Source organism: Thamnophis sirtalis, unplaced genomic scaffold, assembly GCF_051295495.1.
Source record: "Thamnophis sirtalis isolate CommonGarterSnake01/CBP01778 unplaced genomic scaffold, rThaSir2_p1.2 scaffold_4, whole genome shotgun sequence".
NCBI lineage: Eukaryota > Metazoa > Chordata > Lepidosauria > Squamata > Natricidae > Thamnophis > Thamnophis sirtalis.
In genome coordinates, this window is record NW_028261384.1 from 26,236,597 (window position 1) to 26,263,729 (window position 27,133).

Here is a 27,133-nt window from a genome sequence, read left to right on the forward strand (position 1 = left end):
GATTGCAGGACTCAAACTGCATGATCAGGTCTAAGATCATGTTCTCAAACTAAGTCATGATAAACTATCCAATTCATTTCTTTTGGGAACTATAGTTCTAAGAATAACAAAGTCCTTATTCTCTGCATTTCTTTCAAAAAAATGTAAAGCACGAAAAACTTCCACTTTTGGCTTTCACGGGAAACCGTCCAGGGCCATTTATAGGCAATCCTTGTTTAGGTACCTTAATTGGGACTTTTTCATCAGTGTGAATGATTGCTAAACAAGGCAGTCATTAAACAAGGATTACCTGCATGGGGAGAGAAAGAAAGCAAAAAATGCAAGATGGTAGCTAAGCCTTGCAATCAAAGCTCTGCCCTTTTTAAACATGTTTTGTATGTTTGGTTGTATAAAAAAGGAATGGAGCTGATCACACAGTCCCAGCTTCTATCTTAACTTTTTGCAGCCCTACTCCAATACTGCTCGAATCACCTGAGAAAACTGTAAAAGTAAAGATTTCCTGTGTCGGACTATAGGGGGCAGTGCTCATCTCTGTTTCTTAGGGAAACAGGGTTTTCTGAAACATCTCTATGGTTATATGACCAGCATGACTATATGCTGAGAAGCACAGAACCTTTCCATTGAAGTGGTACCTATTTATCTACTCATATTTACATGCTTTCGAACTGCTAGATAGGTAGAAGTTGGGGCATGTAATGGGAACTCACCCTGTTCCGTGATGCTCAACTTTTGAACTCAAGCTGTCAGCTCTTCAGCTGACAAGCTCAGTATCTTTAACAGCAATAGCACTTAAATTTATATAGTGCTTTACAGCCCTCTCTAAGCAGTTTACAGAGTCAGCATATTGTCCACAACAATCTGGGTTCTCATTTTACTGACCTCGGAAGGGTGGAAGGCTGAGTCAACCTTGAGCTGGAGGTTAAAACTGCCAAATTGCTGGTATCTGGCAGTCAGCAGAAGTAGACTGCCGTACTGCATTGCAACCACTATGCCACTACAGCTCTTATCTTTAACCACTGAGCCATATTGCACCCCATAGACAAACTATACCACTCTAGAAAAATGTCCTGTTATCTTAGTTCATAGCATGCTAAATAGCAAAGCCAGGTTAGCAAATACATTTCCTTTCTTCTTCTAAGATGTGCTACTCAAATAATATTAGAGCTTAACTTGATGATTTGCTAAAACAGAGTTTTTGCAACACACTAAAATCCCACGCACCCAACTCCATTTTACCCTCACTGACATGTCTGTAAATAAGGCTATCGTGTTATATAAACACCTATGTATCTGTAGGAGTAAATTAGATTATAACCTTTTGCACTCTTTGTAATATCTGCAACACAATTTAATTTCCCACTCTATTGTTATAAAAAAAATAAAAACTGTAAACCTTGACTGAAACTTTCCATAGGAAGGAAATGGAATAACTATTTTATAAGTATTGATTTCTATATTTTGGAAATTTTATTTAATACTAACTGCTAAGGAGAAGGGATGAGGGAAAAGATATAAAATACTTGATGAACTACATACATAGCCAAAGTTCTGTGCACCTCTTGGAACTCCAGCTACCAGTTCTGAAAGAAATGAACAGTTAACTTAGCATAATATCTTTCTGTTACTCCGGATCTGCTGGCTATTCATTTTAATAATTTAAAGGGATGTAAGTAACATTTGGAGAGGAATATAACTATCATTAAATATAGTATTAATATTCATATGTATGTGGGCTGTTTGACAAAAATATTTTTAAAATCAAACTGTAAGAAATTCTAGGAACAACATGCAAAATAGTAAATTTACAAGAGCACAAATTATAAAGATATATTCAAACATACAATTGCATATTTTCAGTTCAAATAATCTGGTATTTGATGGAGTATGTCCGTGCTTGCTGATGATAGTCAAACAATGGAGGGCTAGTAACTCTGAGTCTGATCGATCACTACTAAGAACCTTTATTAGGACTTATCTAGTGGTGATATGGGCGGCAAAATGTGCACATTTTTCTGCTCTTATTGCGTCCGCGGAATCTCGCCCAGCTGCCCTGTTTAGGGTGACCCACTTCCTCCTGAAAGGTGAGGAGATGGGGGAAACCCTTGCACGGAAGAGCTGAGGAGTTTGTTCAGTTTCTGTCTTATAAAATCACTCAGATCCGGACAGACCTGGACTCCGTTTGGGCAATGCCAGCCAAGATGCCAAGGGCTAGTCTTAATCAGATTTTTTGGGATGAGTTTGAATTTGTCACACCAGAGGAAGTGGACAAGGCCATGGGAGCAATGAGTGCCTCCACCTGTTTATTAGACCTGTGCCCCTCCTGGCTGGTTTCGACCAGCAAAGAGGTGACACGAGGCTGGCTCCAGATGATTATCAACGCATCTTTGCAGGAGGGGTTTTTCCCGCAAGCATTAAAGGAAGCTGTGGTGAGACCCATCCTCAAGAAGACTTCTCTGGACCCAGCTGTTTTGAAAAACTATCGTCCCCTCTCCAATCTTCCTTTTTTAGGGAAGGTTGTTGAGAAGGTGGTGGCGCTTCAACTCCGATGGGCCGTGAAAGAAACAGATTATCTAGACTCCTGTCAGCTAGGTTTCAGGCCCGGATACAGCATGGAAACTGCTTTGGTCACCCTGACCGATGATCTCTGGCGGGCTAGGGATAGAGGACATTCCTCTATCCTGGTGCTTCTTGACCTCTCAGTGGCTTTCAATACCATCGACCATGGTATCCCTCTGCGACGCCTGGGGGAGGTGGGAGTGAGAGGCACCGTATTACGGTGGTTCCCCTCTTACCTCTCTGACAGGTCGCAGTTGGTGTTGGTCGGGGGGGCAGAGGTCGACCCCTAGGCCCCTCAAATGTGGTGTGCCGCAGGGTTTGGTCCTGTCCCCTCTCCTTTTAACATTTACATGAAGCCGCTGGGTGAGATCATGCGACAGCACGGGGTAAAGTATCATCAATATGCTAACAATACTCAATTATATCTTTCTGCCCCTTGCCAGCTCAGTGAAGCGGTGGACATGATGTGCCGATGTCTGGAGGCTGTTAGGGTCTGGATGGAAGCAAACAAACTTGTGCTCAATCCCGATAATACTGAGTGGCTTTGGATGTTGCCCCCGAAGGATTGTTTGGACAGTCCATCCTTAATCCTGGGGGGAGAAAATTTACGCCCTTCAGAGAGAGCTCGCAATTTGGGAGTCCTCCTGGATTCGCAGCTGAAATTGGAACATCATCTGTCGGCTGTGACCAGGGGGGCTTTTGCCCAAGTTCTCCTGGTGCACCAGTTGTGGCCCTATTTAGATCGGGATGCACTTCTAACGGTCACTCATGCCCTTGTCACCTCGAGGCTGGATTATTGTAACGCGCTCTACATGGGGCTACTCTTGAAAAGCGTTCAGAGACTGCAGTTAGTTCAGAATGTGGCCGCGCGGGTAATAGTGGGTGTGCCAAGGTACACCCACGTTACACCTATCCTCCGTGAGCTGCACTGGCTGCCTATTGGTCTCCGTACTCAATTCAAGGTTTTGGTTATCACCTTTAAAGCCCTACATGGTTTAGGGCCAGGATACTTTTGAGACCGCCTGCTGACACATATCTCCCAGCGACCAGTAAGATCCCATAGATTGGGCTTCCTTCTGGTGCTGTTGGCCATATAATGTCAGCTGGCGGGTCCTCGGAGGAGAGCCTTCTTGGTGGCTGCTCCAACTCTTTGGACCCAGCTCCCCCCGGAAATCCAGACCATACCCACTCTGATGGCCTTCAGGAAAGCCATAAAAGCTTGGCTGTTCCGGCAGGCCTGGGGCTGTTGACCTCACTATTGAGGTCCGGCCCCGACTACAATGAATTTATGATGGATGATTGTTATTTTAAATTGTATTGTTTTTATGTTTTTTTATATTCTGTTTGTAAGCCGCCTGGAGTCCTTTGGGATTGGGCGGCATATAAGTTTTAAATAAAATAAATAAATAAATAAGATGCAAAAGGCATTCCAGACATACCACTTCCTGATTTTATTTGTTCTACAGGAGGGGCACAGTAGCCCATTTTGGTCTAAGTATATATCATATGGAGGAGAGGAGTTCCTTTTTTTCTAATAAATTTTTTTGTGGATATACAATTATTTGGAAGTAATGAAACTAAGTGGAAGAACAAAACTATGTATTCACTGTGGTCTCGATCTTAATCTCCATGCACTTAGAGGTGTACAGAGCAAATGTTTGGCTTAGTTCTCATACAATCATTTTGGAGAAAATATGAAGCCTGAGGCCAAACCATAATCACAATGTTTTTGACAATACCCAAGCAAAAACCTGAATTCTTTCTTACACTCAATCTGCTATCTACCTGAGAAGAAAAGAGATCTACATCTATGGGGCTCAAGACCAGATGTTCCCATCTGGCAACTACAATTGCTATCATCCCTGTGCTAAGAATAATGGGACTGTAATCCAACACATCTGGAGGCTATTAGATTGGATAAGGTTATTCTACATTGACGACTTTCAGAGCTTGATCTGGAAATCTGCAAAATATGGTTCAGGACAGGAATGACAAAATGATTAGTAGCTTCATTATACATCTGGAAGTTCCAAAATTTTGTAAATAGAATCTTTTTCAAGGGAAAATTCCATAAGGACTCATATTAACAATATATGTATAGATTATACAAACCGGTGACACAGGAATTAACATGGAGTGTTTAAACTGAATTTACCTTGCTATTGTTTTTACTGACAAAAATGCTAGCATCTCTGTGAAACAACATAGTATGCAAGGCCTTACATAGAGACAAAACCACATTGCATTAAGTGGCTCACAAGTAATTATGCAGTCTTACTATTTAAAACTAATAAATTTCTTATTCTGAGACGAAAAAATGTAAGGCTGTATTCTAGCTTGGATCACTGAACCAAGTTTGAGATAACAACCTTTTGTTTGGAGGCATATACTGAACTGCACAATGTACATATGACTGCGCTGCAAGTAAGTAAATTGCAACCAGATATCTCTTAGTAGCTTCTTACCTTCATGAAGATCTCCAGTAAATTCACCAGCAGCCACTGAGTAACCTGTTTAAAAACAAACTCACAAAGATTAAACCTGACAAACAATTTATTTCTAAAGAGATAAGGATAGTCAGATCTATCCTCTGATCTTATCTATGCAAGGGAAAAAACATAAATTAAAATATATAAGGCCAGTGAGTGGTAAATAATTTTTAATATCTTAGGATAAACATTGATTATACATCTCAGAAGCACAATACATCTACAGCAGTGTTTCTCAACCTTAGCAAATTTAAGATATATGAACACAATCACTTAGCTCAGCACCTTGGCTGGGGAGTTCTGAGAGTTGAAATCTACCCATTTTAAACTTGCCAAGGTTGAGAAAAACCAAATTACAGGAAATCTGCAGATTATAATGAATGTGATTTTTGAATTATGAATGCAGGTAGTCTTCACTTACTATCTGCCTCATTTATCAACCATTCAAAAATATGATAATGTTAAAAATAGCTTTGCAATCAATCCTCACATTTGTTATTGTCTCACACTCATATGATTACCATTTATCCATTGCAGATTTGCACATTTATGATTGTCCCATGGCCATATGATTGTCACTTGTGTGCTTAAACTAGTTTAAGATAGGCAGAGTTACTAGGGAAGGGGGAAACAAAATTGTATGTCTTGGTGTTTTCTTTAACAATCAAGGTGCTTGCTTAATAATCCAATAGGAAGGAAGGTTGTAATCCTATTGTCATTTGATTTTCTATTTAGTGAGCAGTTCCCAAATGTGAAAACCACTAGTACAAAAATATTCTAACAAAGTATTTGAATAATCACGATTTTAAATACATAAATTTATTGAACTGACAGTTTATTGTTGGAGAAAGAACAAGCAACAGTTCATGTTTTGCAGTGATATATTCATATCAAAAATAGAACTGATAAAGCAACATTTTGATTTCTATTCATAACAAAGGACATAGCAATAGCAATAGCAGTTAGACTTATATACCGCTTCCTAGGGCTTTCAGCCCTCTCTAAGCTGTTTACAGAGTCAGCATGTTGCCCCCAACAACAATCCGGGTCCTCATTTTACCCACCTCGGAAGGATGGAAGGCTGAGTCAACCCTGAGCCGGTGAGATTTGAACAGCCGAACTGCAGAACTGCAGTCAGCTGAAGTAGCCTGAAGTGCTCCATTTAACCACTGCGCCACCTCGGCTCTTATGTACATGCTGTATGCACAGGTATGATTTCAGCTTCTGCTTAATCAGAGCAAATATCTTCAGATTTCTAAACAAGATCAGTGCAGCAAAATCACCATATAACTTACCCAAATAATTGTCATCATATATAGAAGGAGCCACTCCAGTTTGCTTTTCCTGAAATAGTTTCCTTAGAATATTCCTGAAGGAATAATCCTTGATAACATCTGCAATACTGCTGGTGATAACCTGACCTGAGATTCAAAAATATAATAATTGTCCTATAGGGCAACTAGAGAAATACAGGCAGCAATTTTGTATCAGTTTATTATCCTGCCTTTATTACTTCATATGTAACTCAAGGTGACGTTCATACATAATACTCCTCCTATTTCCTGCCAACAGAACTGTAAAATTGATTGGATTGAGAGAATGACTCACCCAAAGTCACCCAAGGGTATTATTTTTAAATTTTATTTATTTATTATTAGATTTTATGTCAACTATCTTAATGATTCTGGGCAACCTAACAAAGATAGCATTTTAATGAAATAATTAATATTAATTGATACGAACTGTAAGGAAATGCAAAACAATTGCTTCATAGTCTAGAAAGAAAGTAAATATGAAAAGGGAAGTTTAGTTAAAGCTGCCTTAATATCTTGAGTAGAAGTGGAATGTGAATGCAATAAAAATATAGTTTGATCTTTTCATTTTTCTGTTGTCTCTAATTTAGAATTCCATAAAATGTTGAAACACAATTTTCAGAATTTTGAGCCAGCAAAGTTCAACCACCTACTGATTTAGCAATCTAACACGTGCAGGGATCCTTTGGGATGGAGAAAGATACATTACTGAAATAAGAATTTCTTGAAAATAAAAGACACTAATGTATTTCCTGCAATTAAGAAAACAAAATGTAAGCACGCATCCAAGAACCAGCTCTAGGCAAACAATATAACTCCAAGCCAGTGTCATCGTGTTGTTCTAAAGTTCAAGTACTTTAGAAAGCTCCTTTTTTTAATCAAAGATGTATCTACCAATGTCTTGCCAATTAACCTTCTACTTCCTGTAAGCAAGAGTAATTATAGCATGAACTATATAGTAGGAGTGAGTTGTACTACATAGATACCCAAATTTATTTTGGATTTTCTGCAGCTCATGGATCTGTTGAGAACACTGAAGTTGGATGGATCCCAAAATCCTCAAAGAGAACTAAGAAATTTACAGAAGAAAAGACAAAGAACAAGCAGTTTATAGATGTAATGAGAGCAAGGCCATAAAAAAAGAACTGAGTGAAGCTATGGAAACTCAATTTGTTTAGATTCAGTCCTTCTTCTCCTCTCTTATACATTTAATTTTTTGACTTAATGATTATTTTTTACACTGTATAGACTAATGCTTGCCCTAGAAAAGAATAGTATAATTGGAAGGTATGACCCCAACAGATGTTGGAAAATAAAAAGATTATAGAAGAATGAAAAAATATTGAATGGAAGTAATAAGAACTGCAGGGTGAAAGTGTAGCAACTCCTTCCCTACATTATCTTGATATAACTTGTACTTCAAAATATATGAATGTTATGAATCTGAAAAGGTACATAGGAGCAAAAGATAATACATTTGTTTGCAAGTCTAAATAATGTATATGGACATGTAAACAATATCAAGTCTTGATTCAAGTAGGGTTGGTAACATTTTAGTTTGAAGCCCTGGAAGGCAACTTATATGCAGTGTCAATTTTTTTAAGGGGTTGATTTAGAACAATTTCTATTTCTTAAGTTCACCAGCTGCTAGCAGATGGGACTGGAACTGCCAATATTGGAAGTACATAAAAGAAAGGCGCTATAGACAGTGATAATCACCTATTTAGAGTGGTCATTCACAAAATAGTTGAGGTGATAGAGACATTTTTGAATTGGAGAGCTGATAGACCCATACAGTACAATAATAGCTTTTTTCTCTGTTTCAATATATGGATAACATAATGGAAAAGATGCATATACTGTTTATCTTGTCTACAACAGAGCAGAAGAAAGTACAATATTTTTTCAAGCCTTTTAGTAGTACAACATAAAATATTTCAATAAAATTTTATAATTCAAAGTATAATTTTGAATTAAGATCTTGTCAATTTACAGAGATATAAAATAATGGACCAAAACATGCCATCCTTTGAGATTGATTCAGATGTAAGCCATGCATTGTGAGGCTGGAATTATTATACAGAAAGAATAGCAAATATTGATAAACATACCTTGCCAGTAAAAACTGCCAGGTCCTCCTAATATGAGTTCTCCATTCTGTACATAACACAGAAAACAGCAGCAATAACACAAAATTAATAATGTATACCAGATACTAAAATCAAATACATAATAATCATCCAAACAATTAATATTATTAATATTATAATTACAGTCAGAGGGAAAATATGAGAGATTCCCCACTGCTTGGCTGTTATTGAATAATATAACCAAATCTCGGGCTGCCCATACTTGCTGGAAAATCAAATCCCTTGCTTTTTCTCGCTGGAAATTCTGAGAGACATAGTTAATGCACAATTCTAGATATCTATGCTATAGTATAGATGTTATTGCAATTAGGGCCACTGCTAAAAAGGATATTTTTTTATATTTATTTGGGAAAGATAAAGAGATGTTGAATAAAACCGAATGCTGTAAAATTTAGTGTCCAAGAAAAAAAAAAGGATTAAAGTAAAGTTATAAATATTGCAACAATTTTGAAAAATGGCAAGGTATAGATGGCATAACTGCAGAAACTGCAGATAAATATACATTTGACCCAGGGTTTGGTTTCTGCCAGCGTGCTGGTTCGGTGTGTATGCAATTTGCGATTCGCCCGAACCGGTGCGAACGGGTAGCAACCCATCTCTGATTTGATGTATATTTAGCTTTGGAAAATTGCTTCATATGTGTATGTAGACTGCTTCTAAACCTGACAATGGAAAGAATATCAGTGTTCAATACAAAATGCTAAGAAGGATGCAAAAATTTCAGGGAGGGTATTGCTTTTCCATTTGAACCTGGAAAAGTATTTAGGGAATTCTGATCAAAAGAGTAGTCAAGGTGACAAACTGATTGATTTACTAATCAAACTGACAGGCTTCTGCAATGCAAAGCAAGGGGAATAAGATATTTAAGAAGCATTGTGGTGACACAAGAAGTGAAAGGGTCAAAATAGAAATGGCACTGAAGCAATATGCAGTGATTACAAAAAGAGTGACCAGCGTGAAAGAATTAGATTTTGATGATTTCATCATATAGAATAGATATATATGCCTACAACTGCAAAATGAAAGAAGAATAAAAAAGGAGATTATCTTTGGATGAGTTAATGAGATCTTCAAAAAGAAGAGGCAAGAAATTCAAAAGAAGAAAGGAATATATAAAGTAGTGCATAAACATGATGGAAGCAAGAACAGAAAGACATGGAGGGGTATAATGAATGTTATGAATTAATTAGATATGAATTAATATTAACATGTCTTTTCTCTCTCTCCTTTTCTCTCCCCCCCCCATATGTTTTGGTCCTTTCTGTGATTTATGTATATATTTGTTTAAATTGTATGTAAATATATGTAAATATATTCCTAAATTGTTTTTATTAGTCAGATAATCCTATTGATACAAAAGAAGCTTACAAATTGAAATAATTACAACAAAAGTAACAGCTATTACTGCAACAGTTGTACAACGCAGTCTACATTGGATTGCCCTTAAATAATACCTGGAAGCATCAATTAGAACAGAACATGGTAAGGTGGGAAGTTATGGATGCCAGCCAGTCATTTGGCATTATGTGACACTTCTGCTCTATGAGCTACATTGGCTACCACTGTATTTCTGGGTGCTAATCATGGTGCCAGTGGCTACTTTAAAGCTGCTTAAAGCCTGGCACAGAGTCAATAGTTCCCCCAATAGTGTCTACTTGTTCTGTTGGATCTGACAGGAGAGACATGCTCCGGGTCTTTCCAGTATAGTTCAATCTGGTGGGACCCAAGAACTTTTTTGTACTGTGGCTCATACCTTTTGAAATATCATTCCTCTGACACTAAGTTTGCCCTGACTCTGCTGACATTTCAGAAGGAACTAAAGGAAGGTACGGGAGTTTAAAAATATGATAGCTAAACAAACCAACAAATAAACTTGGTTTTGTCATATATCCTAGGGCTCTGGCAGGGACAATGAGATTGTTTCATTATTTATTTGAATGCAGAATGTTATGTTTAATAGCAACATCCATCTAACACACGGTAGTAAAAAATATCTCCATCATGTCATCACAGTTTCATCTAGGACTGCTTCTACCAACCAACATTGGCTTGTAACTATAGGCTTCAATTTTGGCTCAGATTTGTAGCTAGGAATTGCAGTTATTTTTGTTTGTTTGAATGAGGACAATAAGCATTAAGAAAATGTTGTTTTCACCAGTCCTGTCCCTGGCCTAAACTTCATTTAATATCACTGATGAGTAAGGACCTTGTCAACAAAACTGCCTTTTTATTAGGACTGTTAGTTAAATGCAGAATCTGTAACTGATTAATTTCATCCTTTAAGAAAACATATTCTCCCTTGGGGTGCAAGAAGAAAGTTGTACATTTTCCATTGTTCATTTGGATGCCTGCCCAGGATTAGTATAAGAACTGGATAGAAAGCCAGTTTTTAAGAGTCTTTCAATGAAACTTGAGTTTTTAGGAATCTTGAGATTTTTGAGTCAATACAGTGTGGTTGTGTGTGTGCTATACAAATATTTTTGAGATGAAAAATGAAGAATTGCAAAAGAAAGTAAATATGAGAGTGAATGTGAAAATGATTAGAAAATCCATCAGCCAGCCAACCACTATAGATGCTCACCTTATAAAAATCTAAGCTGAATCCTGCTTGACAGTAACCTTGCCCCTCAGGATCTGGGTTGTCTGAAGGTATCAAAGAATGAACACTGAGTTAGTTTTATATTATAAATTGACTCAAATATAATCATAACTAATAAGGGAGGAGTTAACAAGCTTCAAATGCAAGCTTCAAATTTTTCTGCTAAAAATTGTTAGATGAATTCTAGATCCAAAATAAAATTAAAAAGTGACATTGAAAATGATAACGATAATACATGATCATCCAAAACAAAAACCAGTGTGTGAGTTTTGATTTAAAAAAACATGAATCTAAGCAACACATTTATATTTGAAGATGAAAATGAAATCCTTGGTTTGGTTTATTTCTACGTCAGTCTGAGCTGGAGAAAGGACCTTGACTGCAGTCCATCATAGCCAGAGAGTCTACAGAGGGTCCAGAATAGTCAAGATGACAGTTGCATGATTAAAGTACCACTTCTTTTTTAACTTTTTTTAATATAACATGCATATAAAATAGATATAGTTGCTCTTTTGACTTTTTGAGCATCTTCTGCCTCTATACATCCTGATATAAAGAACTGACATTCGTTTATGATAAACATCTTCAAGGGTGCACTGAAGAATAACAATTAGAAGACTTGCAGGAATTGTGCAATGTTTTGTTAATTTGGGGGTTTTCCATTCCATGCTTTATAACTTCCTTGTTCGTGAACATAATTATCTTTATTCAAGGTTAAGGAGTTAACGTTAGTTCTACAAAAAGAGATAGAGAGGCGGATGTCTGTATCTCTAGCAATCAGCAGGTTTTAAAATTTGGCTTCTGCTTATCAAGGTCTGTTGACCATATTGAAAGTTTTTTTAAATTAAGACAGAGTTGACTTATTAGCAAGCACCACCATTATTCTTTTAATGAAACATATGTCTCTTTATAACCAAGAGCTTTAGACTCAGAACTACATGCCTAGCTTGAATGTATGAAAACCATACATGTTTTATGAAGTTCAATTTTTACTACTCAAAGAACTTACTGTTGCGACAAGGAGAATATTCTACATAGGTAGTAAAATTCTGAATAGCAACATAGCAGGTGCCCACTGGGTCCTTTTCAGAAGTAGCCTTCAGAGTCCTCCAATGATATAAGGGAGCACAAGCCTATCAAAATATGAGTTGCACAACAAAACATGTTTAGATGTTTGGATTAGGTTTACATTACAGTAATTTGTGTAGTTACAAATTAGTAATTTATGTAGTAATTTGTGTAAAAATGCAGATATATTCTTTATAAAACCAGATTTATTGCTTTCTGAAGTATTGACACTGCTAGACTGACTTTGATTTTCAGCAATATGTATATCTCCACATATACTGCTCTTTTTCCTGCTCTGTCCTATCCTTCATTCATGTTTAGGAGCAACTTTCCTTTAGTTAGCTGAGTTAGCTGCACCTAGGTACACCCACGTCACACCTATCCTCCGCGAGCTGCACTGGCTACCCATTAGTCTCCAAATCCGCTTCAAGGTGCTGGTCGCTACCTATAAAGCCCTACATGGCATCGGACCTGGGTACCTGAGAGACCGCCTCCTGCCGATTACCTCCCTCAGACCGATAAGATCTCACAGATTAGGTCTCCTCCGGATTCCATCTGCCAGCCAATGTCGGCTGGTGACTCCCCGGGGGAGAGCCTTCTCTGTTGCAGCTCCAGCCCTCTGGAATGACCTCCCCGTGGAGATCCGGACCCTTACTACCCTCATGGCCTTCTGCAAAGCCACAAGTCCTGGCTGCTCCAGCAGGCTGAGGGGCTTGTGAAACATCCAGCCCCATGGAAATTGTGAATGTCCGTCTTTTTTAAAGTGTTGTCTTTGTCTATTTATCCCCTTTCCCTAGTCTATTGTGAGCCGCCTGGAGTCCTCCGGGAGTGGGCGGCATACAAGACAAATAAAATGAAAAATGAAATGAAAGTTAACTGAGAGGATCTCTCGTAAATTCTCATTTGTTAATTGAAGTAGTCTGAATAGTTTTTTTTTTTTTTTTTAAGTTAGCGGGCTAGAGTTAGGAAAAAAAATGCCTGAACCTCAAAGAGGTGTTCTAATCTATATGCATTCACTTGCTAGATTTATATCCCATCTTTATCCTGGAGTTCAAGAGGTATACAATTTGCCCTTGTGAAAATTTCCCTATGGACTAAAATCAAAATACAAAATTCTGTGATCACATGACCACACTCTGTGAAGGTTTTTATTGGTTTCTGGCATTTATTTCTGGTTTCCTGCAAAAATTACCCAAGAAGAAAATAGATTTACTTAATGACCATGATGTTAATTTAAGACTGAGATGCTTATTTAACAATTGAAGTATTTATTAACTGGCTGTCCTAAACAATGCCATTATTTAGAATACTGTCAAGTGATACCTCATTTTGTGATGACAAAGATTTATGAAGTTAATTCCAGGCTGAAATGTGATTGTTAAGTTCAGTATTAACTATATTACTGTTGTAAAATGTTACAGTGCCACTCTCTAAGATCATATCAGGGGCTTAGCAACTAGATCACATTTATAGTTGATTAAAGTGTCCCATGGTCATGTGACTGCAATTTGTGACATTTTCCCCAGTTTCTAGCAAAATTACCCATTCCAGACAAAAGTTTGAACATGTGATTCATTTAATTACTACCATTAAAGTGGTCATGTGACTTCCCTAGAAAATATAGTGGGCTTTCCTAGTTGTCTGTCTGTTTATCTATCTGAGTGGCTAATGGAATATTGAAATAAACATTCAAATGAAATAATGAAATATCCTTTTATACTCAAAAAATCTAATAAACATTACATATCACTGATCAAGAGAGTTTACAAATAGCTATCTATCCATCTACTGTTATCATTACCAGCAAATTTCTTCAGCAATCCCGCTGCCTTTTTTTAGTTTTACTTTTTCTAACAAAGGGCAAATAGTGCATTACAGCTGGATATATTGTCCAGTTAGGATTGCAAGTTTAAGGAATGTCCTTAAACTATTACATATGTTGACGGGAAACCAGATTAACTAGGTGGCTTATTTCTTGGGTGTGAATGTGGGTATTTATGTTGGATACATGACACTCTTTGTTGAAATGGAAGCAGTAGACAAGGGAGATGGCTACCCCTTTAGAATGTCACTTATGGACTAGGCACCCTGTAGGTGGCTTGCTATTTTTCTTTAAGAGTTGACTCTTATTTTGGGAGTGACTAGATTCTGACCCTTTCTTTGGACATTTCATATTTCACTGTTTTATCTTTTTTTATACCATTTATTTCAAGCTAGTTTTAGAATATTACACTGCAATTGATGTAATTTTTGTTTCAAAAGGGAGCAAATGGATACTTGATTTATGGCAGTTAAAGACAAAAGAAAATTAATACAGACAAAAAGGTGTTTAGAATATCATCTACTGGTATGATACACAAAACATATGTAATAAAAGTATCATAAGTCTCCAATTCTCAATCAAATCAGAAATTCTTACTACTCAGGAAAAAAGGCCCTTATAATAACAACATCAACAATCTCTATAATTCTGCAAGAGATATACAACTAAGGATAATGCTTTGGAAGAAAATGCTCCTTTGTCATCTAGCAAAAATTATTTTGTGACATTTAATGCATGCTTAGCTTTTGATACTCATTTTGTGTAAGGAAATCAATATTACATTTCAAAAAGAGGAAGAATGGGAAGAAAAAGGAAGACATGCAAAGAAAAGTAAATCAGTTTGGAATCTGAGAGCTGGGACTGCTTGAAGACTTGTGGGAATTTCCCATGCCAACAATATCTGTAACAAGATAGGGTGATGTTTTATTCATCACCTGCTTTATGTCAAAGTCCTTTTCTAGGGTTAACCACATGAGCAAACATTTCAAGCAAGGCATTTCCTTTAGATACACAATCTTATTTAGAAATAATTCAAACCATTTTGAAACAAATCCCCTAGACAACACTTGCTGGTTTATAATTGTTTGGGAAAATTAGGCATGACCAAATCCATGGTTCGAAATATGAAATGTTTTGTTGCCCTTTCTGAAGCTTTGCATCAAATCCTTCTACATTAGCTTCTAATATGAAATGCTTGGTAAGGCATTCCTTCCTTTGGTAAGGAAACCATCACAACTAACTTACAACTTAATGAAACTGCTCAAAAGAAAACAGATTATTTTTGGGTTTCAGCTGGGGATTTCCATTGAAGCATGTAGAAGAAGCTAACCGAGGATTTACGAAAGAAACTTCAGATTTAGAGCCATAACTCCATTGATTCTACTATAGTAGAGCATTGGTTCTACAACTGTGAGGAACATTCTCCAACTGAGGTAATGGTAAGGCAGGATTTATTGGATTAAAGCCGCAATAAGTCATAATTTATTAATTGCAATACTTAGATTCATACAACACATTTATTCAACTGACACAAAAGCTGCTTTCTAGACTCTCCAAGCATCTTACTAGTCAGACTACTTAGACCCGTGACCTGACAAATGCACACCCGACAAATGCACGCCGCCAAAACCGTGCCGCGACTAAACAAACAACATAGTGGGACGCGAAAACAACGTTAGAGGTTAGGGCTAGGGTTAGGGTTATAACGTTGTTTTCGCGTCCCACTATGTTGTTTACACTCAGGTTGTTGACCAGTAGTGGTCCATGGCCTGTTAAGAACCAGGCATGCAAACAGCAAGGGAGTGAGCATGCACAGGATCAAAGTTGCACGTGAAACCATCCCCTTTGGAAAAATTGTATTCCATGGAATCAGACCCTGGTGCCAAAAAAGGTTTTTAATTAATAACAATTATTTATATATATTGGATTCAGGATGAAATTTATTATTTTATTCAGATTTTAAACATCTGTCTGCATCCCCTCTTGAAAATTTTCTGAGAAAACTCTGTTTATTTACTATCCACATTTAAAATATATTTTTATTGCATTTTATTTTTTCCAGAACAAGGATTCTACTTGGTTTTTCATTAGCAGGCAGGTGACTATACTTTAGAAACTAGAGGGGAGGTGGGGGCAAAGTACTCAGTAGGGGCCAAAATTATTTTAATTAATTTACATTGGTGCAGTTGTTAAAACAACAAATGAAAAACCGTGAGAGTGTGAGAAAGCAATGCCCAACCACTTCCAAAAATATTGCCAGGAAAACTATAGGGATTTATCCAGGCAGTTGCCAGGAGTCAATGCTGACTTTAAAGCATAATATGTACACTCTCTCACACACACAAAACTAAATTCAATTAAAGTAACTTAATGCAGATAATATATTACACTCCTATACTGAATCATTTTTCCTTCTCGTGGAATTTTTGGGGAGTGGAGGGAAGCTCCAGATCCCTTGAAATAAAAATAAGCACATGTTTTCCCATCTCTTTCAAGTATAATTCCAAACCCAATACTAGGTGCATATATCAGAATAGTGATATAAAGGTTTTACAAAGACCTGACTGGAAATAGAAATAGATTTGTGAAACAAGCGAAATAATAACAGACACCAAAATCTCTGTCCATATTCCTGCTACAACACAAACTATGGATTACTGTGAGTTAAACACTAAAGAGGGCTCTAATATTAGAAATTACACTTTGGGAAGTCTTTGGAATGCTGTTTAACTTATTTTCAATATAGAATTTCTTGGAATGTGCTTTATTTTGGTTTTCCAAGTCTTCCATAAGTAAGTTTATCACAGATATTGCTCTGAAATAAATATTTATCAATTAACAACAATTTATTATTGACCTGCATTTCACAGCACTTAGGTTAATACAAAACTACACTAGGATAACAATTAATTTAGAATATTGATGTAATGGAAAGTAGGAATAACCTTGCGGAGGATTAACTGGAAATAAGATAGTGGTCAGACAAAAGAAATATGAATCTAAGGCAGAAAGACAATTTGAGAAAGCACTTGAAAACTGACCTTACACACTTCTTAAGAAGATAAAGTGTGTGTGAGAGAGAAATGTATTCAGAGTTGCAAGATTCTGTTAAAGGTAAAGATTCCCCTAGTACGTATGTGCTAGTCGTTCCCAGCTCTAGGGAGCAGTGCTCATCTCCGTTTCAAAGCCAAAGAGCCAGCGCTGTCTGAAGACATGTCTGTAGCCATGTGGCCAGCCTGATTAAACACCAAAGATGTACAGAGCGCTCTTACCTTCCCACCAAAGGTGTTTCCTATTTTTCTACTTGCATTTTTACATGCTGTCGAACTGCTAGGTTGGCAAAGGCTGGGACATGTAACGGGAGTTCACTCCGGAGATTCAAACCACTGAACTGCTGACCTTTCTGATCAGCAAGCTCAGCGTTTTAGCCACTGAGCCCTTAAGATTCTATTACTGTAATCTTATAATAAAAGGTATATTAACACAGATAACTTTGGTTTCCTGGTCTGGTTTACTTTGAAGATTGACAATAGATAAAACCTATTCTAGGATATTCTTTAAAAATAAGTTCATCATTAAAATCACTTACTGCATGTGCACACATATACATGATACAAAATATCTAGATTGATAATTACCTCTATTTATTTATATTCCATTTATAGCCCATCACAATCCATTAAATTGAAACTATATTTAGAATAGGCTCTATAGAGTTGGGAACTGCTTTGGATATACACTATGGAGCAAGAAAAGGTATGCATATAATGTCTTTTTTTAAAACTAGGGGTGTCTTTATCCAGGATCAGACAACATCTGTAAAAGACAGCTAAACAATCTTGGAAAAAAGATGTAATTTCTTTATGGAGTTGTAGACAAGCACACACATGTGCCTTCACACATGAAGCACTAAGCCTAACCCTTATATTAACTAGGTCAAGACACTTTGGCTAATCTAATAAAGGCCAATACAGTAATGGAATTTGGAGTTGTTTTCTTTATGAATCAGTGTAACAATATTTTTAATAAACACATGCTCTTTCAATATATACAGTTCAAAAAACAAATATCTAAAAAAAAGATATAAAAACTTACTACAACATTTTCTTTATGAGTTCTGATTGTTGCTCCAAACCATTGATTTGATTTAAATTCTAGAGGTTCTCTTGTACTATTAACTTTGATTTTCCTGTTGTCTGTAAAAGAAAGAAAAACACATTTACCCGTGTTATTTTGGAAGGAGAGAGGAAGGGTATAATCAAGGTTACCTCATTTAAGTTGCTATTTATAATGGATACTGCCCAGGTATTTATTTATCCCAACCCTCCTTCTATGAACGTCGCCATAATAATGTTGGATTTTCCCCCTTACCAGAGGAAGCTCCTTTGTGGAGTACTGTGAAGCCATTACCATGACAATTCCACAGTGTTGTACAGTAGAATTATAATGCAGTAGGGTAGAAGCTGTTTTAAGGTACAATAGGCTCTTAACAGAACGCACACACATGAGGGGTGTTAGGGTTGTCTTACCACCACAATATTTGTTTCCAGAGGGTAAGTAATCTGTGTACCAAGTTTGACTGTAATTGCTCAAGGCATTCCAGAGTTATGCTGGAACACACACACACACACACACACACACACAGAGAGAGAGAGAGAGAGAGAGAGAGAGAGAGAGAGAGAGAGAGAGAGAGAGAGAGAGAGATGTATATATGTATATATATGTATATATGTATGTATGTGTATACACACACACACTAAATACACACACACACACACACACACACACACACACACACACACACACACAGATTGGATCTGAACTGACCGCACAGGAACTACTGAACGCTATTGTTATAGGACAGTGATGGGCAACCTTTTTGGCGTGGTGTGTCAAAAATCGGCAAAAAATCGAGCATAACTCGCGTTGTGTGTAACTTCGACAAAAACATAATTTTGCGCAATTTATATTTTAAACTACAAAAATGTATAATTGTAATATATAATTGTATTTAATAAACCAAAAACAAATTATTTAACATACCTGCTTAGTAACTTCTTTGTTAAGCGCTTTTGCATGCTGAGCTATGGAGTGAGCAATGCTCAAACTTGCAGAGTTTAAATTTGTAGAGCCTTTCATAAATTTAAGGATGGAGTTAGATTGGCTCTTATAAAGGTGTAGCTTCCTGGAAATGTATTCCCTCCTTTCATCCTCACTTTTTTCCAAGATCTGGGAATGATTAGTTTCAAAATGTCTATTTATATTCCACGTTCTGCTTACTACCGTTTCAGTACATAGAACGCAAAATGATCTGCCATTTTTTTCTATAATGCCATACATCTCGCTCCATGTCTCTTGAAAGGGTCGGCCACTGCCACTACCACTCCCTTTACTTAACCTTTGTTTTTTTATTTTTTGGGTGCTCCATCAGTGGGCCAGTGACAGCAGATAGAATTATAGATAGCCAATTAGGGGTTAACTAGCCTAACAAGCTAACACAACCTCCCCCTCACTTATCTCAGTTATTGTGGGCAATTACAAGTCCATGGCACCCCAATAGTTGCTGCTAATGGCGCTCACAGTTCCCGTTGGCACTCCGCTGTTCCCTGCTGTGGTGCGGTCATAACCGACAGTCCCAGGAGTAGACTCTCTGTGCCGGCCTGACTGGAGAGAGGCGCGCACTGTTCCCGCGCTCCTCTCCTGCGGGTCCTCCCTTCGCCGCGCTGATGACGTGTGTGCGCATGGCACGCACGCCTTACCAGCAGCCCCTGCGCTCAGAAAGGGGCGGCGGCGATACAGTAAGTGAGTGTGGGCGGGGGAGATCACACGTCCCGCCCCCCCGTTCCTCCAGCACAGATTCTTTCATCCTCGGCGGCCGTGCAGGAGTCGAGGATGAATCACATGATATCCTGTGCGTGTCACCCCAAATGGCTACGCGTGTCAGCACTGACACGCGTGTCATAGGTTCGCCATCACTGTTATAGGATATGATAAAATCTTGAAAACCTGTCAGGCATCCTCTTTCTCATACTACAGAAAAATAAAGTGGGACACTCTTGAGTTTCTTCCTTACTTTTTCCTGCTTTCCAGTTGTAAGCTGTTTATATAGTAATTGTTGAATTCTTTCTTTAAGTTGATCTCTGATCTCCTTTATACTATTAAAACTCATAGGAGCCAATCCAATCACTGTATCCACTCAATATAAGGTAAAGGTTTCCACCTGCACATATGTCCTAGTCATTCCCAACTCTAGGGGACAATGCTCATCTCTGTTTCAAAGCTGAAAAGCCAGCACTGTCCAAAGACATCTCCATGGTCATGTGGCCGGCATGACTCAAAGCAGAAGGTGCACGGAATATTGTTACCTTCCCACCAAAGGTGGTTTCTATTTTTCTACTTGAATTTTTATATGCTTTCGAACTGCTAGGTTAGCAGAAGCTGGGACAAATAACGGGAGCTCACTCCATTATGCGGCACTAAGAATTCAAACTGCCAAACTGCCGACCCTTCTGATTGACAAGCTCAGCGTCTTAGCCACTGAGCCACCACATCTCTGCACTCAATATGCCTACCCATAATTCATTTAATCACAGTTTACTCAATTAGAGGCCTTTGGGGTTTGCAGCATTGACCCACAACCTAACCACTTGGACTGGATTTTCACAACATACTAACCAAAAAGATGATTCTCTAGATACAAACATAGATAATATTAATAAATATATATTGCTGAAAACATTAATATTTTCTTTCAAAATTGATTAAGATTCTACGGACTTTTTTCAGGATTTTGATTTCAATGATATGTCTATGTCATTTTCTTTTTCTTCATATTGAAGTAGTTTTCTCTCAGCTTCCTTCCAGGAAGTGTGTCAGCTTCTGCTTTGCTGCTGCTTCAGCTGCCATGAAACGGGAAGGGGGGGGCGTGTATGTGGGAGGGTTTTAATTGATGTGCTGGAGGTCTGCTGAAGGAATGTTCTGGGATGTTCCAGTCGTTGGGGTTTACGCATGCGTACGTGTTTCCCGCCTGCATCAACGGCCTTCACATTCCATCTTGGCCTGTCTTTTTGGACTTATCTCACACCTGACAATTGAAGGACTTATGATTGGACTGGAGCTTTGATCCTAAGGGGGGGGAACGGGCTTTGCTATATATCAATTGTTTTCGCGCCATATTATGCAGATCTTGCTTCACTACTGCTCGCTTACCATTTATAATTAGTAAAAGTACTTTGACTTTCCAACCCATGGAGTCTCTTGGTCTTCTTTCCTAATTATGGAATGGAGTGGGGCGTGACAAGAAGCAAGATCTGAATAATATCCCTTTCCAGGAGATTTACGTCTACCGAGAAGGGACATAATGTCTTCTCCGACCAGAGAGGAGGAAGGCGCCGTTGGAGGGACGGATTCCAGTGAACTGGGACCTCCCGACCTTTCTTTACACCAGCCCAGCCCGTCTGACCGACCTCTGCACGAAGATTTATTTCAACTGCAAATTTCCAGTCAGCCTGAGCCTTCCCCCCTACCCCGTTGGTCAACTTCAGTGGGGCAGAGAGAAATAGAGACAAGCTGGAATGCTGGACTCACCCAGAGACCACCTCACCAAACTTCGCTGGAGCCAGGTGCCGTGAGAAAACCTCAGGCGGGTGAGTTCCCTGACTATTGGAGCCAAAGAGGCGATGAAGCAGAATGGAGAAATTATCAGCACCAGGGCCCCGTGAGAAAACCCCAGCGGAGTGAGTTACCTGATTATTGGGGTCAAACATTTTTGGAGGACAGGAGGGGGGAGGAGGAAAGAGACTGGAGAAGTTGGCAACGTCACCCACGCCAGGATTCTCCCCCACCCCACCCTCGGCCTGCATCACCCCCTGCGGCTAGAGGTTTCGCTGATCAAAGGGGACCTCCCCCCCAGGCTCCCCCTCGAAGACATCGGATGGCTAAAATCCCTCCCTTGCCTGTGCGTTTTAATGGTACTTCAGCCAACCTTCCCTCCTTTCTTATGCAAGTCTTTAATTACATGGAGATATATGGGCGGGACTTTGAATCTGACACTTTAAGGGTCAGAATGGTTCTTTTATCTTTGGATGGTGAAGCGGCTACGTGGTCAACTGCTTTGCATATGTCTGGTTCTCCCCTCTTGGGGAATTTCAACCGTTTTATGGCGGCTTTCCGCCAACGTTTTGATGACCCGTTAACTGAGAAGCGGAACAAATTGAAGTTTTTAACCTTCGACCAAGACGATAGACCGGTCGCCCAATACATCCAGGAATTTCAATGTCTGTCTCAGTACATGAGAGGCTGGGGGGAGGATGCGCTTCTGGACAGATTTGCTGAAGGCTTAAACCCTGACATTTATCAACAATGTGTCAATCGTAACCTGCCGAGACGCTTAATCACTTGGTTTGAGCATGCTGCTGACGCTGAGCTTGACTTAATTCGTCTGCGTTATGCCACTGAAGAAAGAAGGAAGCGGAAGGAAAGGGCTGCCAAGGCCCTCCCCCCTCCTGCTACTCAAGCGCTTTCCAAACGCCGAGGCGACGCGAGAGAGCCCCCTTCTGGCTCCTCCAGACCTTTAACATGTTTCCGCTGTGGCAAGCTTGGGCATACCGCCCCCCTCTGTCGGGCGAAATCACCCCTCTCCGCCCAACCCCCTCCCAGACGTGAGGAGAAGCCTGCAAGAGGCTCTGAAAAGAAAAAGAGGGAAACAGCTTTCGCTGGAGAAACCAACCCCCCTCCTCTTGCCCAGCCATTGAAGGATGACGCGGATGCTAACTCCTCTTCTTCTGATGACTCAGATGACGACACCTCACCTCGCTGGGTGAGTTCAAACAAGGGGCCCCTTCTACTCCCTATTGAATTAAAAGTTCCTCCTGAGGGAACACCTGCCACCCTCCTAGCATTACTGGATTCCGGCTGTTCCCGGTCCATGATCAACCCAGCCATGGTTGAGAAATTAGGCCTCAAATTGCGCACTTTGAAAACCCCTATTGTTTTTTGCCAGATAGACGGATCGGTTGCGGGGGGGGGGCGCCCATTTTTTTACTGAGCCTTTGGAAATGACAATGGGTACCCACACTGAATTAATCTCTTTTGTGGTCGCACCTGGCATGGACAGACCACTTATTTTAGGCATCCCATGGCTCCGGAAATGGAACCCTCACATAAATTGGCGGACAGGCCGCTTGCGTATTCGCTCCAAAGTGCCTCCAGTGGGGGAGGGCTCTCCAAACCAGCCTGCCGTCACTAACGTTCCTGAAGTGGCCGCTAGGGGGCAGGAGAGGATTGCAGGAGAGGAGAAAATTCCGAAAGAGTATTTGGATCTTAAGGAAGTCTTCAGCGAGCAATCTTCGGACATTCTGCCCCCCCACAGGCCTACTGATTGCTCCATTGACATTTTGCCCGGGGTCAAACTCCCAAAACCCCGCATTTACTCCATGTCACCCAGGGAAATGGAGGAGATGCGTTCTTTCATTGACAAAAATTTGAAACGTGGTTTCATTGAACCGGCCCGACCCAAGGTGGCGGCCCCTGTGCTATTTCGTGAGAAGAAAGATGGGTCTCTTCGTTTATGTTGTGACTTTAGGAACCTTAACGCCATCTGTTCTCAAAACCTCTACCCACTACCCTTGATGAAGGACTTGTTGGCACAACTGGGGAAGGGTCGCATCTTCACAAAATTGGACCTGCGAGAAGCTTACTACAGGGTTCGCATTAAGGAGGGGGACGAATGGAAGACCGCCTTTAACTGCCCTCTTGGTTGTTTCCAGTTCCGGGTTATGCCTTTTGGCCTACAGGGGGCTCCTGCTGTATTCATGCAATTTATTAATGAGATCCTGCACGATCATCTCTATAAGGGCGTTATCGTATATCTCGACGATATCCTCATTTATACCTGCTCTTACGACCACCACGTCAATCTGGTGCGCACTGTTTTGAAAAAACTCCGTGCTGCCAACTTGTATGCCAAATTGTCTAAGTGTGAGTTTCACCAAACTACTATTGACTATCTGGACTACCGTATCTCCCCTCATGGCGTTGAAATGGACCCTGAGAAAGTAAAGGCGGTCACTGAATGGGACGCTCCCAAAACTCGTAAACAACTGCAACAATTTTTGGGTTTCGCTAATTTCTACCGTCAATTTATTCCCTCTTTTGCCGACATTGCTCTCCCTATTACTAATTTGCTCAAAACTAAAGGCGACCCGAAGCCTAAACCCAGTAAGCCTTTGGACTGGACCATGGAATGCCAGGCGGCGTTCGAAAAGCTCAAACGCCTTTTTGCCGCTGAACCAGTTCTTAAACATCCTGATCTCAACCAACCCTTCGTTGTCCAAGCTGATGCCAGTGATGTCGCTGTTGGAGCAGTTCTGCTACAAGCCAATGACCAAGGTACCTTACAGCCTTGCGCGTACACCTCACGTAAACTCACTGACACAGAACGACGCTGGGCGGTATGGGAGAAAGAGGCTTTTGCAGTTCGTTGGGCCCTCGCTACTTGGCGCCATTTCCTTGAAGGCTCTAAACACCCTTTTGAGGTGTGGACTGACCACAAGAATTTGGAGGCGTTGCGCACGCCTCGCCGTCTCTCCCCAAAGCAGATGCGTTGGGCCCAATATTTTAACCGTTTCAATTTCACTCTAAAGTATATCCCGGGCGGAAAGAACTTCATGGCTGATGCGTTGTCCCGGTTACCTCAGTATAATTGTTCCAAGCTGAGTATCGTCCAACCGCTCTTGGCAGCTCCGGTGCTCACACGTCACCAGACCAAGGCCCAAAAGGACGTGCCTCACGATCTGCTTTCTGACCTCAAAGCGGCTCTTCCTCAAGACGACTGGTTCTTGAACCATCGGGACGAGTGCACCATGAGGGACGATCTACCGTGGATTGGAGCTAAATTATACATTCCCGCTTCCCTACGTCTTGTGGTCCTTCGTCGCGCTCATGACTCCAGGATGGCGGGTCATTTTGGATTCGTGAAAACTTTGCACCTTGTGAAGAGACAATTCTGGTGGCCCTCTTTAAAAAAGGACATTGAACTTTATGTATCCAGCTGCCCGGTTTGCGCTACCGCCAAAAAACCTCCGGGGAAACCACACGGACTTCTGCAGTCCGTCGCCCGCCCCATTGCCCCGTGGAAGGAAATTTCTATGGACTTTATTGTGGACCTTCCCGAGAGCCAGGGGCACACGGTTATCTGGGTAGTTACTGATTTGTTCTCCAAGCAAGTTCATTTCGTGCCGTGCCACAAGATTCCTTCCGCCAAGGCGTTGGCTAAGCTCTTCCTTTCCCACATATACCGCTTGCATGGGGTCCCCGACCGTATTATCTCCGATCGTGGGGTCCAATTCACATCCAAGTTTTGGAAGGAGTTCCTCACACGTATTGGCTCCGCCCAGGGCCTTAGCTCCGCCCACCATCCTCAGACTAATGGCGGCTGTGAACGTACTAATTCCGTCCTTGAACAATATTTACGTTGTTTCATCAATTATCAACAGGACGATTGGGTGGACTTGTTACCACACGCTGAAGTGGCCTATAACAATTCCGTTCACTCCAGCACTGGTTTCACCCCTTTCCGGATCGTTTACGGCCAGGATTTTGTTCCTATCCCCGAACTGCCTACGGCCCAGCCTCAGGTTCCTTCCGTTGCAGACTGGAGTGAACGTCTCAGTCGCCTTTGGCCCCTCACTCGTTCCACCTTGGACGCCGCCCACAAGGCTCATAAGAAGCAGGCTGATAGGAAACGCTCTCAGCCTTATGAGTACCACGTTGGTGATTTAGTGTATTTGTCCACGAAATTCTTGCATACCACACAAAAGTCAAAGAAATTGGGTCCTAAGTATGTTGGCCCTTTCCCGATTTTGAAAGTTATCAATCCTGTTTCTGTTCGTTTGCAATTGCCCAAACATCTTAACCGGATCCATCCGGTATTCCATATCAACCTCATCAAGCCAGTTCGGATGTCTGACCTACGGCCCGTAGATGACCCTCCTCCTGCTCCGTTGCTTGTTGATGGGGAACGTCATTTTGAGGTCCGGGACATTCTGGACTCCCGCAGGCACCGCAATCGCATCCAATACCTTGTGGCTTGGAAACATTTTCCCCCCTCCCACACGGAATGGGTTGATAAGTCCCACGTTCGTGCTCCCCGCTTACTCCGAAAATTTTATGCTGCTTATCCCGACAAGCCTTGACTTTTCTCCTTTCCCTCTCTTGTTTTGTTGTTTGTCTGTTTTGTTTGTTTTTTCTTCCAGGCCTGACAGCCTTTTTTCCGGGGGACGGCCGGATGTCAGCTTCTGCTTTGCTGCTGCTTCAGCTGCCATGAAACGGGAAGGGGGGGGCGTGTATGTGGGAGGGTTTTAATTGATGTGCTGGAGGTCTGCTGAAGGAATGTTCTGGGATGTTCCAGTCGTTGGGGTTTACGCATGCGTACGTGTTTCCCGCCTGCATCAACAGCCTTCACATTCCATCTTGGCCTGTCTTTTTGGAGTTATCTCACACCTGACAATTGAAGGACTTATGATTGGACTGGAGCTTTGATCCTAAGGGGGGGGGAACGGGCTTTGCTATATATCAATTGCTTTCGCGCCATATTATGCAGATCTTGCTTCACTACTGCTCGCTTACCATTTATAATTAGTAAAAGTACTTTGACTTTCCAACCCATGGAGTCTCTTGGTCTTCTTTCCTAATTATGGAATGGAGTGGGGCGTGACAAAGTGTTTCAACTAGTCTATGGCCCTGATATTCCTTGGACGATTTTCATCAAACTTCTATTCTGCTTAGTATCTCAGCTCAAATAAGATTAGCCAAGTTCTGCCATCTGTTGAGACAAGGGACTATTTTTGTATCATTCATCCTTATTCTCTAAGATTTAAACTCAGCCCAGGTGTTTGGGGATACATAGAGAGAAGCAACAGCTGAACAACAATTCAGATTTAAGTCTTTCAAACATAAGAAAAGCCTTATCTGGTCATAGGAAAGCTAATATGTCCAACAAGATTCTATAATTTCATTTTTTTCTGGTGAATACACAACAGATTAATTTTTCCACCAAAAAGAGAATGAAGTTCAATTTACATTTTGTAACACATACCAAGTTCTACATTTTGGCATAGAAATACAAACTATATACT

General features: G+C 40.2%; 1 protein-coding gene across 1 annotated transcript in view; it reads right to left on the reverse strand.

Annotated features, from left to right (window-relative positions):
* The window catches only part of ITGA8 (integrin subunit alpha 8), a 136,888-nt gene that overhangs the window by 83,979 nt on the left and 25,776 nt on the right, over positions 1-27,133 (reverse strand). Inside the window, exons 3-9 of the mRNA XM_087712649.1 lie at positions 18,093-18,193; positions 12,117-12,240; positions 11,090-11,151; positions 8,470-8,515; positions 6,341-6,466; positions 5,022-5,066; positions 1,537-1,580 (exon numbers count right to left, since the gene is read on the reverse strand). Of these exons, the coding sequence (XP_087568775.1) occupies positions 1,537-1,580; positions 5,022-5,066; positions 6,341-6,466; positions 8,470-8,515; positions 11,090-11,151; positions 12,117-12,240; positions 18,093-18,193 (548 nt within the window). The remainder of the gene's footprint in view (positions 1-1,536; positions 1,581-5,021; positions 5,067-6,340; positions 6,467-8,469; positions 8,516-11,089; positions 11,152-12,116; positions 12,241-18,092; positions 18,194-27,133) is intronic.